The following is an 18,380-nucleotide window of genomic DNA, read 5'->3' on the forward strand; positions in this document are numbered from 1 at the left end:
TTCACATTTTGTACGTGAAACAATCCAAGCTAAATTGAAATACAATGGTCGGCTTGGACTTCTGTATAACCACAGTAACATGACACACACACCCTCCACTAACTGTGAAGTGTATTCAGCAGGTTTTTAAAAGCAGCCGCCCGTGAACTCGTGCTCCATTCAATATTTCAGATAACATCTTTTAGCCACAGAGTTTTGAACCTCCTTTCATCTCTCTCTCTATCTCTCTCTCTCTCTCTCTCTCTCTCTCTCTCTCTCTCTCTCTCTATCTGAGGTTATTTATCTGTTATTCTGCGGCAGAAATGTGGTCCACATGTGTCTGGCTTCCATCCACTCAGCACTCATCTGTAGTCAGCTTAGGAGTCAATGAAGGACCATAGTAGGCCTACCAACCTCCTTAGTGTTCATTCCACAGTAGATACTCAACACACGGATGGATAGATGGATTTCTAAGTATCTCTTTACTTCTGCATTGGTACATTCTCTGCTAACTGTGGCCGTCTTTTGACGTTCTATTGTAAACGCATAGTGTCAAAAAGAGTTGAGATCCCAGGAGAGCAGCCTTAAATGAGGAATATATGGTAGGCCTGTAAATTAGGCTAAAGGGACACAAAGCGTAAAATTAAGAGTTAAAAAGATGAAATCTAATAATCATTTTAAAGCAAGCATGTATTACATAACTAATGTAAAGTGATTTTAACAAATGTCAACCTGATGAGAAAAATAAGTGTAACTGAGAAGAGTGCTGTCTGTGTGTGTCTGAAAGTACGGCGAAAGAGGAAGTAAGCAGGGTGTTGGCTTCAAGGGATGGGGAAATAACGGCCGTTGAGAAGAGAAGGCACAAAGCATAATAAAGAGGAAGGATGAGATCAATAATTATTTTATAAGCAAGTGTGTGCTAAATAAAGCGATTAACAACTGTAACTGTGATTATGATAACTGTAACTGTGATTATGATAATTGTAACTGTGATTATGATAATTGTAACTGTGATTATGATAACTGTAACTGTGATTATGATAATTGTAACTGTGATTATGATAACCAATCTGAGTTAGAAATGTGAGCGTGTGAGTGAGAAAAGGGGAAGTGAAGAAGCAGAGACGTTAGGATTGCAAAATCAGGCCGACGGGAGGCAAGGTGATTTCCACACATCCACAGCATAAGCACACACACATAATGATGAAGAATGGATCAGATGCCGAGTGAGAAAGGGGGGGGGGGTCAAGATAACCCAAAGGTATTATAAAAGAAGTGACCCGCTAACAGCCAGCGGGATAACGTCGTTAGAGCCATCCTAGTGCTCCACCTGAGAAGACCCTGGACTTCGCTCGACAGACGCATCGGTGGACTTCGTCTCTGCTCAAGAGAGAAGCAAGAAAGAAGAAAGAAGCAAGTGAGAAGAAACGAGAAGCAAGTGAGAAGAAACGAGAAGCAAGTGAGAAGAAACGAGAAGCAAGAAAGAAGAAAGAAGAGAGAAGAAGACGGCCCTTCGTGAGCAAAGATTGAAAGACGAAGAACCACCTATCCCCCCTGCTCAACTTTAACAACTTTGACAACGAAAGAACCACAGCCGCCCTAGAGACTTTGTACTGAGCCTCGAGGGTCGCAGAACGGACTTTGTTTGCCGCGCAGGAAGGAGTGAGGAGGGTCTGGGATCAGCTCTTTGACTGCAGAATCTCCGCCAAAGTTCTCCTCTCAAACGGGTCTTGGAGGAGTAGCGCTGGCGCTCGCGCCTGTAGAGACTTCTCCTGACGAGAACACGCAGCGAGGGGGGCCAGATCGTTCTGGCCCCACTCTGAATCTATTTGAGGGCACTGATTGGCTAAATTGTATGTCACTCATTTATATCTTGAATCAGCAATTGGCTAAACTGCTTCATAGACCCGCCTCTTTTGGGCCAAAACGATTAGGCCCCCCAAGCTGCGCGTTCTCAGAGTGTCGTGCACACAGACAGAGAGCACGAGCAGAGAGCACACAGGCAGAGAGGACGAGCAGGAAAAGCATATATTTTGCGCAGATATCATATATTTTACTATAATTTATGATTATTAGTATTATTATTATTATTATTATTATTATTTATTTTTTTTGTGTGGCTCATGGTGGGGCCATGCCCCATGGCCCTCTATTGACCAGCCGCCACTGAGTTGGACCAAACCAAATCAAACCAAACCTGGAGCCAGTGTGTCCAGGTTTGGTTTGATTTGGTTTTCTGTCCAAATGGGCTGCTCTTGATTAAATTGAGCTGGGAAAATACCGTTGGGCTCCAAACAATATATTATAACAATAACACTCACTCATATTATTAACTCTTTTAATTAGAAAAATATTTGATTGACGCGAGTTGTATTCAATTGTTCTTAAGGGATAACTGAGGACCTACTTAAATTGACGTCATCAATGACATTTGCACTGTTTGTGGGTTGCGACAGCCTGTTTATCTATACAGTGATCTTTTGGTCATTTAATGTGGATATGAAGCTTTGTATGCGTATGATGTGTTTTCTATTGCACATGTAATGGTTTTATGGGTTTCAGGCTTTTCTTAATTGGCCTAGTTTTCATTCGCGATTGGCTGAAAAACTGGCAATCTGATCTGGCAACATGGCCTGGGGAATTTTGCGTTTGCAAACCGGACCAGTTCTTCTTTTCGTTTCACTGAAGCGTAATGGTTATATGACAGTTTCCCATTTCTTTACTCAGTCCTTTGCATTGTTATTGAACACGGCAAGGTCTTTTGAGTTGCGGGTTGGGTAGTGAAGGGCAGACAAGGCAGTGCTCCATAGTATGGTCTGCTTCTCCACAGTCACAGCTGGTTGGGCCAGCCTTGTAGCCCCATCTGACCAGAGCAGCTGTTGATCGTCCCGTTCTCGTTCTCAGGCGGTTTAGTGTTTACCATTGAGCCCATGGGGCTTCTGGGCCAGGGGGAAGGTTTTCAGTGGGGGGTATTCCCATGACAGATGGAGGAGGGTCATTCTCAAGCTTTTCCCTCCAGAGTTGGATTCTGGTTTCTTCCCGAGACTTTGTTCGGGGCTGGACATGGCTGAGGAAGCTTCTTCTTGACTTTAGCTGTTGGGCCGGGGGTGACATCCATGGAGGAGATGGTGTTCATCACGAGTAGATTTAGTTTTCTCGACTTGGCTGGCAACTTCCTGTTTAATATCAGCAGGGGCAATGCCAGCGAGGAGGTGACGGTTGCTTGTGTTGGTGGGTTTCAAGCAGCCAGTGATCAGGCGGCAGGTGTTGTCCAGTGCTGGGTCAAGTTTCTTGGCATGGGTTGACCTCTCCCAAACAGGACATGCATATTCCACAGAGGAATAGCACAGGGCCAGAGCAGTACATCTTGTGCTGTGGCTCCCCATTTGGAGTTGGTCAGTTTCCGTAGAATGTTGTTTCGGGAACCGACTTTGGATTTTGTATTGTTGATGTGCTCCAAGGAGAGAGTAAGATCCAGGGTTACTCCAAGGTAGACGGGGTGGGTAGAGTACTCAACTGGACCAGTTGAAAAAATGCGATCTATGTATCATCCTCACATTGATTCAATTCAGGAACCAGAGGAGCTGGAAGGCAGATTTTGTTACCTTAGGATGTGCTAAGCTAACTGTCTGCTCGCTGTAGCTTCATATTCACCGTACAGTCATGAGAGTGGTATGAATCTTTATATCTAGCTCTCGGCACGAGAGAAAATAAGCATATTTCCCAAAATGTCAAACTGGCCTTTGAACGTGAATCTATTCTTTGCTAAAATCCTGATATGGAGGATTCAAACATTTGTGGTCGGCCTACCGGAAACAGAAGCCTGAACGCTCTGTCACACTTCATTTCTGGCAGGTCTTGGTACAGTAGCTCCCAATGGATGTCTTAATATTTAGCCTGTTGCTGCAAAGAAGGAAGTGACATGTTTGCTCCGAAAGGGAACGCTTGCTGCACTGTACCTGTCTTGTTGGAGAGGAAAGGTACGGAAAAGTTTGCTATGTCAGTCAATAAAAGAACTACTCAGTTGAGTTTTAAGGAATGTTGCTCTCCAGTGCTATGCTATGCTTGGCTCCACAACACAGTATCCAAAGTGTGGAAAAAGAAACGGCACATTAAAGAGTCAGATGATGAATGCAAGGTCTTTATATATTTCTTCAGCATAATTGCAACAACACATTCATGAAGCACTGCAGTACAAAGTAGAACGAAAAAGACACTTGATGTTGCTGTATGAAGTGATATGTGACAAGTGGTTTCCCTTTTGATAATGGGTGCCTTCATTTCTGCGTCAGATTAGTGCACCATGTTGAGTAGAGAGACATTTCAAAGCTTCAGCAAACTTAAAAAAGAGAACAGACAAATAAATACTGTACAACACCATGTAATACTAGATTCAGAAATCACAACAAGATCATGCTTTCCTCAACAGAACACTTGATATGTGCACCTTCATAGCACAATGCAGTATTTCTGACACGTTTCCCTTCACAATAACACTGTCATCAACAAATGGCCAACATGAGTCGTGATTTCGATAAATCTTTTGTGTATATATATATATATATCTTAAATAAAGTGCCTTCCTTTTTAATGATCGGTGATTCCAAAATGTAAATGTGTTGTACACATCTGGAGGCAGAATTCCTGAAAAACGTTTGGAGTGAACATCCGTCGAATAAGACTGGATAGAAAGTGCAGTCCTGAAGTTTGAAGGTATTTAATGTACGTACGATTAACAACACCGCCACTGTGTGAGGTGCAGTGTTAACACGGCTACTGCTGCAATGCTAAAAACTATTCTAATTATGCTCAACATATTTTTTCAATCCTTTGCACCTTATGAGGTATTTCCTTACCCTGTTTCCTTACCCTGCCCTCGAGGGTAAAAGCTCCAACTGCATGACCTCTCAGGGTTTATTATTGAAGTAGGACTGTCCTTTCTATCCAATCAAGTTATGTTCATAAACCCAAGGACCCTAAGCAAACAGTTTAAGTGTCAATGGCATCTTCCTACCACACACAATGCATCAACTATTCAGTTCTAAGGGTTCAAACTTATATTTGAAACTGCACAAAAAGCATTATCTGTTCATCAATTACAATCAGGATTAGACATCCGATACGCTTCTCCTAATCTTCCTCCCAAAACACTTTGTACTAGTTCCAATAGTGCTCGGCTGCCGAGGTAAATGAACGAATGTCTCCCATAGCTGTGCCTACGGTGTGTGAATGTGATAGGATCTGAATTGTAAGTCGCTTTGGATAAAAAAGCGTCTGCTAAATGACTGTAATGTAACAAATGTGTTTATCATGGTCAGTTAGCCCCCCTGAGAACATTGTAGAGATCTATGAGCACAATCCACTCACTGTAGAACAGAATGTTTCCTACATTTGCACCATAGAGATTTGGGAGCTGGATTTACACAAGTCTGATTTTTAACTCTTTGGCACCCAGATCATACATCTTCCTGGTTGTTAAAATATGAGGAAACATATGAAATCAATCTGTGTGACAAAACATTTTCAATCAAATGTGCTGTTCCAGTAACATTACTGCTAATGGGATATTCTCATCACTCTCAGCAGACAGCACAATGTTTCTAATCCTTGTAGCTTACATCTCTGTGAGGTCTTAAATTCTTCTAACATTACTACTTTTTTTGTGTCCCAAAAGAATGGCTGAAATGTAGATTACTGGTACTGCAGGTGGCATCTTTTGGGTTTCCCAATGTCCTGTTTTGTTAATACATTTGTAAAACCTGAAGGATTTGATATTGTAGCAGCATAATTGGGATATTCTTCTGTTGGACTCTTCCCATACACGTGTTTGCTTCATCAATATAACCAGCCCACATTTATTGGTTTTCTAATGTAAAGCCTACGAGAAGCATTATCTGGATGTTTACCATATGTTGCTATTGTCAATCATCATCAAAAAGCCAGTATGTAGACATCATGCTAACACGCACCCAGGAGAGTGTGAATATAAAGAGAGAGACCTTGTTGTTATGTCAGATGTGAAACAGGTTGGCAAGCGATGGGAGAACACTGTATTTCTTTCCATTCTTGTAATTCAGTTCAGTTCAGCGTAGCCTGATATCAGGACACGCATTTCCTCTGCGTCAGTGCTCGGTTAATGCATGATGGTTCAGATGTAACATTTCATGACTTTTAAAGAAGACAGTCTCCTCTCAAATTAGGATTGGGCCCTCTGACTCTCTGAGTGAAGTGGTAGTTTTGGCTGTGGTCCCTCAGTACTCCCTGGCCTCTTCCAGTTCATTCATGAACACGTCTTCATGGGGGTTTTCTGGGCAGCTCAATCCATTATTTGGTGGCCGCACAGCATGGAAGCGACTCCAGTCTCCCTTGCAGAGAATCCAAGGCAGCACGTCAACTTTAAAGTGCAGCTCAGGTGAAAACTCAGTGCTGATCAGGTTAGGCATTCCTGCGCCTTTCCCACGCGTGATCAGCCGGCCACGATCACCATAACAACAGTGCTGCGCTGCGAGAGTAGATGAGTCGCCGGAGAGTGCTGAGCGGATGCAGCTACGCGCTGACGGCTTGTAGATGTCCAGGCGCTCCTTGGGGCTGCTGGCGTCACGCCAGCGGAACTGTCGACCGTGGTTCTCATCGTGGACACTGACCACAGTGTACGCCACTTCAGAGGGGAAGGAGCAGGGGCAGCTGGGCAGCTCAGACAACATCTGGTGGAGGTACCTCTGGAGGAACTCGCTCTTACAGTTGAGCCACTTCTCACAGCTGTCCACATCTATTGGAAAGAGGACAGCAATAGTTTGTTGCAGTTGTTCATGGTCGCACTAACAGAGGCCACTGAGTAGTCAAGTTTGGATCCAATGTCTGGCATCTACAAACATCTATGTTACAGTGCTGCACTGCTCCACACTAGTGCTACATTCCCCTGTGACAGCATATCAGGGGCATGTTACCATCATCCATTTAGAGAGAATTTCCTCATGCAAAGGTTCAGATCATCACAACAATGTCTAACTGGCGTTATCATTTAGTCCCATATATATATATTGAAGTAGCCTCGCAGTTATATTAACATCTGTATGTAGTCAACAACTGACAAAGTGATGAAATAAAGAAAGTTCAATTGAATGTTATCTCAACAATATTTATTGTCAGATTTCAAATTCAAATACTGGATGACTTATAAATAATAAATGCTCTAATAATAAATACATGTTCTTTTCTCCTTTCAAGTAAAATAAGGACTGGATAAAAAAATGTAATACATAACAGAAAGCTTTTGAAAAATGTATTTAAGTGAATTGTCTTTGTCCTGCAGCTTTGAGTTCAGTTCATTCAGGTGTGAAGTGATCAACCCAAAGAGCCACGATGTTATATTCTTCTCATCTTCTAAAATGATAAATGTGTGAGCAGGGACTTTAGCTGTGGTTATTAAACCACTTGTCTCAGCTCTATCCTCTCTGTTGTTGGGGCTGACCATGTACCTCGGCCAGCTTGTTTAGCCAAAAGCCTGATCTGGGTTGATAAAACACCAAACCCCCCAAGAATCCTGTGAATCCTGAGTTTCGGTTGACCAAAACTCAGCACTGCTCTCATTGGACGAGGCCTGGGATGCCGAGGCGGGACTTCCCTGGTTATGTTATAAACTCTGTGACCGGAAGTCTCAGAGTTTATAACATAACCAGGGACACCTGGTATAAACATTGCTCTTCCCTCTGTCAGGGTAAGGAAGCACGGAAACACAACATTGCTGTTTTTAAAAGAAAACCCTAGGTCTGTTGTGTATGCTCAATAATGGCCGAGATTAACGACCAAGATCGTTAATGTAGAAATGACTGTGTATTTCATACTGCTGCAACCGTGGTGTAATAGATCAGTCACCGCGAGTGAGTGGGAAGTCGTTGCTTTATAAGTAAAAGTAATCAGGATCACGAATGAAACTTCGTCAGCCAAACTTCTGTGTGGTAGAATCATGATTTTCGTACTTTATCGGTGGTGAGGATTTCTTGTTTTGTTTGCTTTCTCTCTTCTTCTACTAACCCACACACACACACATATAGTTGAGCTAACTACCTCAGACACGTGGAGATAACGAGATGTCTATTGTTTCGCGCGGCATGGTCACGAGTGGAACTACCCCTCCACTTGTAGTCCCACGTGCCGTGCCACGTTTTAGATGACGTAGCCCATTGTCTGAGCAGTTTCTGGCTTCTTCCCCCCACACACACACCTACATGCATGCTCACACACACACTCTCTCTCACCACAGATGTTGTTGATTTTAGATAGCGTGCTCATAGATGTATATTTGTTGTTCGTGTTAGATATTAGTTGACCAGATCATTATTACTGGAACTTAATGAAGTCTGTTATGCTGTAAGGAGCAGCTGTCTGTGATTACTTTGTGCATGTGTATTGTGATTACAGCTGATATGTGGTCTGTGCTCGTACTCAACACCTTCACTTTCACTCTGAATGTGTAATATTACTTTCACTGTTGACATTGTGAGTGAACACTAATTATGAGACTTAGTTTATAGTTTGGTTATTGGTTATTGGTTATTGGTTCCCAACACTGTTAACATCATTGTTGGTCAGTGAGTTAACGTGTTATGATTCTGATCATATTGGGCTCTTAGATTGTATATTCTCTGTGCCTTTATTGCAGATGTGAGTGGGTACGTTTGCTCAAAGGATTTGTTCTTCGTCTTTGGCGCTTCACATTACTGCTTTTAATAATCACCACTCTGAACACGAGACAGACTGGTTTTAAAGTGTCCATATAACAGTCTGTCCATCCGTGGTCAAAGGCTCTGGTCTCTCTGTCCACTTTTCTGTTTTTGGAGAATGTCTGACTCACGTACTTCTCCGACTATTGGTCTCTTGTCCCGTCTCTCTGCTGTGTGTGTATATCACATGCTTATCTGAACACCCATATGTGATTGGCTGAGTAGCATCACGTGATGTGATTTACAACGCATACAATTGGTTGGTATGTTTTCTGGACCGCTGAAGAGTGCTGTAAAGGCTGTTAAAATAGAAGCGCTCCGTAAAAATGTAATAATTCTCAATTATCGATTGGTTATAGGTCCATGAGGAACAGGGTCCGGACTGCGGTCCGCCTATTAGTGACCCCCATAATCCATCAGCCAAAGAGGTAACTACAACAACAGTATATATCTGACTGGCTTTGATTGTAAATTGTGGACTGTACAGTATAAACAGCTTGCAGTTAATGGGTTAAAATATGGTGCGACCCTTTCAGCTAATGACAGATGGTCAGGAGAACTTCCCATTAGAAAAACTCACCTGTACCAAATGGCTCTGTGCCATTCTCCATCTCAAAGGGGAAAGGCTCTACCACAGTGTTGACATCACCTACAGAGAAGAGTGATACATCAGCTGTAGATTAAAGAAACAGCTGGGAAAGTAGAAGGTAAATATGTAAATACTCTGGCTTTGGTTTATTGTTTCTCTATTGAAAGGGAAATATATTCTCACCAGGACAAGGCTCCAGGTCACACTTGGAGGCTTCTGTGAGAGTGCAGGAGTAGCCACAGGATTTAGTCCTCGTCCTCTCACCGTTTCCACATGTCACTGAACACGGAGACCAGGGAGTCCACTCATCTGTCTCCTTCTCTGTGGAAAGAAAAACAAAATGCAAACACTGTCGGTGCCACAAACTGAAGCAAAACAAAAACATTCTACTAAGCACAATATCATTTACATATCAGAGAGATAATGAGAGGAATACAAAAGGAAAGCATGGAATTCAATGTAGTTACAGGAGCTCTCCATCATGCTTCCTGGCACAGATTACAATACAGACATGTACTGTATTGAACAAACTGATAAGAAACTATTTCAAAAAACACATACAACAAAACACCGTACAGGTTTGTGTTAAAGAGACCTCAGCATGTACTTCAACAGTCTCATCCAGGGCTGGACTGTCTCATTCCATATGAATGACAATTCTCTCCTGGTCCAGCCTTTCCCATGCAAACCCAGATTCTTTTTAAGAAGGCCTCAGTCAAATTAGAGAGAGAAGCTGTGCTGCGGCTGTCCGCCTCTGCACCATGTTTCCTTGTGGTGTTAATAACACTGAAAACAAGTCATTCTTGATTAAAGGCGAGGTGGGTGCAGAAATACCAGCTTGGGTGTAGCGAGCACCCAATTTGACTTTGTGGGCGCTGCCAACTCGCCATGTGGCCATACGGGAACGAGGTCTCAAGAGAGTCTTAATTACAGAAGGAGCCGAGGCAGACATCTTTGATTTATGTTCAGAGTCTTTAGATGTGACCACTTAATAGGCATTGTTGCCTTTTGCTGGCTTGACTACATGTAAGGCAAGGCAAGGCTAGTTTATTTGTATAGCACATTTCAACAACAAGGTAATTCAAAGTGCTTCACATGAAACCATTAAAAGCATAAAGGCAAAAGTAAAGGAGATTTAAAACATACATTGAAACAATAATCGATGTCTCCCTGAGACATTGCGCTGCACGCAATCAACAATACACTGCCGCAATTCTGCAATTACTCGCACACAAACCACGTCTGGAAAAGATCTCTGCCGATCTGCGTTTTATAGTGTACGCCTTGCAGGAACTCGGTCCCGGAGGAAATGGCGACATATTGTGCACTTTCTAAATTTGAATCGATGTCTCCCTGAGACATTACGCTGCACGCAATCAACTATATACTGCCGCAATTTTGCAATTACTCGCACACAAACCACGTCTGGAAAAGATCTCTGCCGATCTGCGTTTTATAGTGTATGCCTTGCACGAACTCGGTCCCGGAGGAAATGGCGATATATTGTGCAGTCCTTTTAAAATCATTAAAAGCATCAAAACATAAGGCAAAAGAAAAGGAGATTTAACAGCAATTAAGAACAGTGTAAGAAATAAAATACAGTAGTAAAATGCAGAAATGCAGGAAATTGATTCATATATTCATTGAATGTGGTTCAATTAAAGGCAGCAGCAAACAGAAAGGTCTTCAATCTTGATTTAAATGAGCTGAGGGTCTCAGCAGACCTGCAGCTTTCTGGGACTTTGTTCCAGATATGTGGAGCAGAAAAACTGAACGCTGCTTCTCCATGTTTAGTTCTGACTCTGGGAACAGTAAGTAGACCGGTCCCAGACGACCTGAGGGGTCGGGATGGTTCATAAGGTAGCAGCAGATCAGAGATGTATTTTGGCCCTAAACCATTCAGTGCTTTGTAAACCAACAGCAGGATTTTAAAGTCAATTCTTTGTTGGACAGGAAGCCAGTGCAAAGACCTCAGAACTGGAGTGATGTGATCCACCCTCCTGGTCTTAGTGAGGACTCGAGCTGCAGCGTTCTGAATCAGCTGCAGCTTTCTGACAGACTTTTTACAGAGACCTGTAAACACACCGTTACAGTAGTCCAGTCTGCTGAAGATAAATGCGTGGACAAGTTTTTCCAAATCCTGTTGAGACATAAGTCCTCAAATCCTTGATATAGTCTTCAGGTGATAGTAGGCTGATTTTGTAATTGTCTTGATATGGCTGTTCAGGTTGAGGTCTGAATCCATAACTACACCTAGATATCTGGCTTGGTTTGTGGGTTTTAACATCAGTGATTGAAGCTGAGCGGTGATTTTCAATTGTTCGTCATTGGTACCAAAAACAATTACTTCTGTTTTATCTTTGTTTAATTGAAGAAAATTCTGGCACATCCAGTTGTTGGTTTGTTCAATGCAGTTACCCAGCCCTTGTATGGGATTATAGTCCCCTGGTGACATAGTTATGTAGATTTGTGAGTCGTCTGCATAATTATGATAACACACTTTGTTGCTTTCCATAATCTGAGCTAGTGGAAGCATGTAGATGTTGAACAGAAGAGGCCCCAGTATTGAACCTTGGGGAACACCAATGTACAACAGTTCAAATCTATATATTGGTATGAAGAGTAAAAACTAGCCCAAACTAGCCACCTGCTAGCACATTTTGAGATGACAACACAACAGTAGAAGTGAGTGCAACAACAACCGTTGAAAACAAATAGAGCGATCATGCACAGATTTGTATTTATGTGAAATATCTTTGAAGAATGAAGCCTCCGGCTGTGGTGAGCCCATGACTGCTCTCTGATCTACAGTAGGAATCACACACTGCCTTGCCCGTTCTTTCTCTTCGTCCTCTTCTCTCCCTTTCATTCACTATGTACACCTTTCTCTTTCTCCCTAATTATTTACTGTATTTACCAATGAATACGTGGTCTGTGCAGGCTGAGACACAACATGTTTTCCCACCAGAGGAAGGCAGAATTAAGAGGGGGGAAAAGAGCTGTAAAAGTTGTGCAGAGCCCTGAAAGCCCCCCGGAATTCTTGAACTGGCTCTAAAGGCTGAGCTGCAGACGGCAGTGAGGGCCGCCAGGGTCTGGGGGGGGGGGGGGGGCCTTGGGGTCCCGGGGAAGGATGAAAAGGGCCGACCGAATGGCCCGTCATTCTGTGTTCCAAATCTGCCCCCTAATTGTCCACAGGCAGAGGGCTGCTTTGTCCCAGGGAACAGTGGCGGCCTCACGCTGCCATTAGCGAGCGCATCGGACCCATCTTCAAAAGGCAGGCCTCTACCCAGCACGACCAGTGTCCACTTCAAAGTACGCATTACCCACAATGTCCTGATGGTCCAATGCTTATGCTGCCTGCTGGCATCGCTTGCTTCTCTCTGACTGTGAAGTTATCATGCAGCCTTCCTGAGCCACTCTGTACTTCTCTGTCTCTCTTTCTCTCCTTCCAGATATTTCCATCTCTTTTTTCATATGATAAATTCAGTAACTGTATTTCCATACTTTCCCCTTTTGCATTCCCCTTCTTTGGTAAAACTCACAGGATACATTTTGGTCCTTTTCTAAAAGCCATAATCATTGTGATGAAGTCATATCTAAAAGAGCTGTGTGGCTGCACCAGCAGACAGCCAGCGTACCACTTGGCAAACCTTACCATAGTAGCTCTGCATTGGATCCCAGCCTTCGTTCCAACGTGTATCCCAGTCCCCGCCCACTCCGCTGGGTAATGGCTCTTCACTACCGTAATCCAGGGAGTAATCCTCCTCCTCCTCTTCCTCGCCAGTTTCCTCCATGCCTGACCGGCTGTTGCTGTCCTCGCTGGAATCGCTGTCGGTGTAACTCCAAAAAAGAGGCCAGAAAAGCTTTTTGCCTCCGAGCCAATCCACTGTGGAGGAGGGTGAGGAGGAAGAAGAAGGTAGCCAGTCTTTCTCCTTGGCGAGGTCCATCTCTACCTCCATCTGAGGGTCGTCCACCACCTCAATGGTTACCTACGCAGAAATAGAATCAATCTGAAGTCTGTGTGTCACTGATCTGATCTTGGACAGCATCAATATTTGCTTAACAACTCTCTCTGATTAGTCTAAACTAGCAAACCAAACTTAGAAATGACTTAATAACGGTGAGTAGGAGACAATGACACAACAAGCCATTGAACTGTCCAGTATTTCCGCGTTGACTGTGATTTTGCCATAATGTGTCATAAAAAACGAAAAGTACCTCCAATACTTTTGAGTTACAACTCAAATCGTCTGAGAAGTTTTTTAGCAAGCGAACCCACTGATCTAAGTCAGCCAGCCAGACGTGAGCATGAGTATTCAGCCAACCAAGCGATCCGCTCAGGGAGCGAATATGAGCATTTATTCTGGATAACTACCTCTCATTAGCTCAATTTGACTCATCCTCGATGTTACAGTACTTCCAAGGGCCCACTTCAGCTGATGTGAAGACCAGCAACAGGGAGACTCCAGCGGAAATCCTTTTCTTCTGTTGTGAACTCAATTTCACAGTTAGGAATGAACTAATAGTTCATTCGTCTTAGTTGAATATATCTTTGAGTCAGATTTTGCTACATGATCAGGCATGACATCGGTTTCTCTACTTGATGGAGACATCCTCATGTCCCTCTAACCACATTCTGATCACTTTTGAACGTTTTGGGTACATTTAGAAGATGAGGACTCAATGGCTCACAGCTATGACGACAGAGCCTTTAATTCAATAATAGCAAAATAATATGCAGCCGGGTCACTAAGCTTAGACTGAAAGTTACACAAATGATAAGGAAAATAGATTACTTAACTCAACAAAAGGCTAACAATGGAGCATCTACTACTTCACACTTTGTGGGAGAGTCCCCAGCAATACACCCCTGTAACCTGTAACCATAAGTCTCAAAAACAAAATGATTTTCTCCTGGACTCTGTGGGCCCAGAGGAATCTACAGTATAGACATCTGCATCGTTTTTACGTCATTTTCAATTGAACCATCATCTTTTTACCTTTTAATAAATGTTGTGCAGCAGGGCTTCAGGGCTCTGTCGTCGGGCCTTTATTCACTCATTCACTCATTCATTTCACGTTGCTGCTGAAAGATGGATACACTAACGTTACAACCAAACTCTTCTTCACTTCCCTGGAGTCAACGCGCAATGAGCGGCTCCCGACAGCCCTACGATGAGCCCTTCTGAGGGCCATGCAATACGCCTTGTTCCAAACGGGCATGTCCCGAACGGGCACTGCACCTGTTTCATATATAAGCCTGTCTGAGACTCACCTGTATGTTGGGGTTCTGTGAGTTGATGTCAGCATTGGCCAGGTCTGGAAAGTTCTTGAGGTCGAGGATGAAGGGTTTGGTCTCCTCCTCAGGCTCGGGCTGTGGAAGAACACCAACGGAGCGGTGCTGGGGGTGGGACCACCTCCTCTGGTGGCTGTGGGGCTCAGATAGGAGACTCTGGACTTGGTTCTGCTGCTCCAAAGCCTCAGGCACATATTGGACCCCACCGCTGTGAATCGGGTGGCCATGAGCCTGAAAGAACGAGTAGAGACACAAGATGAAGACTTTATCTGGACCAGAAACAATAACATAAGCCAGTGGCTACGTCAGGGCTAATGATGCAAATAAAGACCTATATCTATAGTGACTCATTGATGAAAAACAATTAGTGCTCTGTCTCCAGGAATAAGCCTTTAAACCATCGACCACATTGTAGCTTGGTCAGTAATTCCACAGAGCCCCCGAGGCATCCAACTAACCAGCCAAGTGACCAACCAGCCTTCGTTCATTTCATTCTTTTCTTTTTTTCCCACAACAGTCTGTGGACAAAGAGGGGCCTGTGCCAGAGAGCTCCTCTTTTAGCTTTAATGAGAGGGCCTGGGAGGCGTGGGACCCCTGGGCTGCTGCGAGCGTGTCTGAACCTGCCGTGCCGCCGCCACTATGGCCGCCACTTCATTTGACCTTTCAGGTTTTCCAGTTACTGAGCCCAGCAGGAAGACATGTTGATCTCTGAGATTTATGGGGATTAATGGTGACATTATAACGGCGGGGAATTGTAGATCTGTGTACTGTATCTGGACTATAGTCACTGAAAATGGATTTTTCTTTGGTTTCATTCTCCAGTGTTTCATAATGAGACGCATATCTATTCATACCCGATACTGGTAAAACACAAAAGCCATGCCTGTAAAGAAGCCTGGTCTGTCTATATTGTCCTGAATATGCTAAATTGGCTCAAACACAGGATTGGATGGACCTTGAGTTTTGACATGAGCCAGTTTGTGGTCTGCTCAGAACAAACCAGTTGCAGTTGGAGGGCTAAAGAGGAGAAGAGTTGTCTGAATCAATGACCCAATGGTTGATGATTTATACTTATTGCCTCTAGAACAGAGCGTACTTTTCACTGACGGCCTGTGATTGTCCCATAAAGAGGTTATGTGGTCGGTCAAACTCAAGCATGTGCCTGTTTAGAGGAGAAGCCCGTCAAGCATGATAAATGATGGATGAAGAGAAGTTGGCCCCCTCCCCAGATATCTGTAAACTGGTGATGACAAGTAGCATGTTCAGCCTTTGTCTCTGTCATCTTAGCCACTGGATATTCTTCAGCCCTGGATATGATGTTCGTAGAGCTGAAGCCATTAATCCATTAACTGATGGACAAAATGCAAGCGTTAAATACCCAAACATCTGGTCTCATATCAGATGTTATTGGAGAATAAAATGATGCTCCATTTGACCGTGTCACTGGCCTGTTATTAGCAGCATGAGTGAATCACTGTCAAATCTGACCAGCAGTGACAATATTCACATTACACACCAATTCACACACATGCTCCTCCACCTCCACACCCACAGACACAGAGGGTCCAGAGTCACATACTTTCACACCCTCCTCATCGCGTCTTGTTACACATCTGGATCCTGTATTCTTTGCCCTGTATATCACTCTCCTCCTCTCTTCCTCCCCCTCGTTCTCTCTGATCCTGCTCTCCTCTCTGTAGTGGGGCGCTTCTAATCAAAGGCTGACGGCTGATGGCATGCAGTGTGTTTAAGAGTGAGACTATCTGGATGCAGTGGGGGACCTCTGTCTGGTCTGGAGGCTGTTTCTCTCTTAGACAAACATTAGTTGCATGCACTGTGTCCTCCTCTTACTAAACTGAAAAGGCTGGTTCCATTTTGAGCTACTGTCATAGCTACTGCTGATGGTGACACACATTCAGGTCAGGGAGACGGGATGGGGGCAGCAGGGGCCGAGGTGAGGAGCAGCGACGGAATGCGGTCAGGCGGTGTGGCAGCCCTGATTTATGTGCCCGCAGATATCAAAGGCCTCTGCACTTGGCTGTTTCCAAACCATTACCCAAGAACAAGAAACTATGCACGCTCTTTGATCGCCATCTTTAGCAAATGGAAACGGGACAACAAATGCATGCCTGGTGGAATCAGGGTGAGGTTGTGGAGGTCGGGGTGGAAAGTGGGGGTACAAAACAGTCAGGGCAAACAGGTCCCGAGTTTTAGAAAAGAGGCCACTTCAACACAAACCCCCCCCCCCCTCCTTTTCTTCTTCACTGAGGGATGGGGGTAAAACCAAAAACAGGAAATTCCACATTAACACAAAAAAGAGCCAATGTAAACAATCAGATGAATGACACTTGACCCGAGCACCAGTGTGAGAGACGCCGAGGGCTCGCCTTATTCTGGTTACATAAGCATCTCATTACTGGGCACCTCCTCCTCTCTTCCTCTGCTAATCTCTCCTCTCCATCCAACGCTTACAGCAGGTCACAGGCCAGGGCACAGAGTCACCAACGGCAGCCTTTTGGTGAAGGAAATGAACAGCCACACAGTCACACAGCCACAGGGAGATTTCTTCTTCTTCTCACTAATCATTTCCTTCTCCTCCTCCCTCCCTAGTTCTGCTTTGACATCAGTCAGACAGATGATGAGAGAGTCCCAATAGGGAATCTATGGGAGGCCACACAAGAAGGAGAGTTCAAAGGCAAAAGCTGAACTCTGACCCAAACACACACTAAAAGGCTTTGATATCCAAATATGTCTGTGTGTAACATCAACATTCCCATAGACACAGCCCACAGTGTACCAGTGAAGAGGAGAGATTCTGTCCTTTCACATCACTTCATTCATTCAATCATGTGATGGAAACAGAAGGTCCACTTCTATGACATTCACATTTTTATAAAAAGACGAGCAAATAAACATAGAATGTGTTGGAAATTACAAATTAATAACTCGTAATATTTTTCTAAATGCCTAAAGGCACCTGATTCTAGAGTGTGTCGTACCCAATACTTATTAATGACATTATTCAATATGAGTATGGCAATTCGGTTTATTTTCAAACACATCACAATTTTTGATGATTTTAGTATTAGTTTTGTGATATTTGTATAATTTAGTGACTTTATTGGCATTCAAAGTTGCCAAAGCATTGAAATAAAAGGTAGGACGTGAATGAAGATATGATATTAAGCAATAAAGCTGACTACAAAATTAGACTATCGACATTTTACAACAGTTAGCAAAGATGCTCCACCGAGCTAACTTTAGCTAAGTATTTGAGAAAAAAATAGTTTTCTTTGGCGGCAGGTGTGATTTTAAGACTTCGCTGCTTTTTGAAACTTGTTGCTGCAACTTGCTAAACTTGACAAAAAGCCGATATTGAACAAATATGTGAACGGTACCTTGTGAGCAGGGTTCTTGAGTCTGGTCGGAAACCCGGTCCCCGAACCCACGAGGAGCAGCGACACAGCCAGCAGCAGCGCGGGCCATCTCCTCGCGACCTCTTGACACATGTTCTCTACTTCTAAGCTTCCTGTGAGGATGTGTAAAGTTCTTTGGAGGTTTCTCTAAAACTGTTCTCCCTAAATGAGAGTGTTGGTTGGGTCCACCTGGTCCTCCGTTTGTCAGCAACCTGGACTCAGGACAAATAAAGTTTTCGGCGTCGTCAGTCTCGAAGTGTCGCACTTTATGAAGATGCGCAGCAGCGCCCAGAGGTATCCCGCGCGCTATCCATATCTGGTACCAGCGCCTCGCGCAGCAACCGTCAGTCCGTATGGCGGGTCGAGCTCAGCGCTTC

At 43.9% G+C, this 18,380-nt stretch overlaps 1 protein-coding gene across 1 annotated transcript; it reads right to left on the reverse strand.

Annotated features, from left to right (window-relative positions):
* Positions 1-4,124: 4,124 nt before the first annotated feature.
* ism2b (isthmin 2b) lies at positions 4,125-18,380 on the reverse strand. The gene is made up of 6 exons (XM_079290453.1): positions 17,986-18,380; positions 14,567-14,818; positions 12,947-13,280; positions 9,475-9,612; positions 9,283-9,351; positions 4,125-6,748 (listed from the first exon to the last, which is right to left on the reverse strand). Exons 1-6 carry the CDS (start codon positions 18,094-18,096, stop codon positions 6,231-6,233), a joined length of 1,422 nt encoding a protein of 473 aa, XP_079146579.1. The 5' UTR covers positions 18,097-18,380; the 3' UTR covers positions 4,125-6,230.

The sequence above is a fragment of the Melanostigma gelatinosum genome (assembly GCF_949748355.1).
Source record: "Melanostigma gelatinosum genome assembly, chromosome: 19".
In the NCBI taxonomy this organism is placed as follows: Eukaryota; Metazoa; Chordata; class Actinopteri; order Perciformes; family Zoarcidae; genus Melanostigma; species Melanostigma gelatinosum.

Coding starts and splice junctions, on each gene's coding strand:
- ism2b (XM_079290453.1), bottom strand. CDS start 18,096: ATGTGTCAAGAGGTCGCGAGGAGATGGCCCGCGCTGCTGCTGGCTGTG. Junction 13,281..14,566: donor CACAGAACCCCAACATACAG/GTGAGTCTCAGA, acceptor ATTTCTGCGTAG/GTAACCATTGAGGTGGTGGA. Junction 6,749..9,282: donor CACAGAGCCATTTGGTACAG/GTGAGTTTTTCT, acceptor TCTTTCCAATAG/ATGTGGACAGCTGTGAGAAG.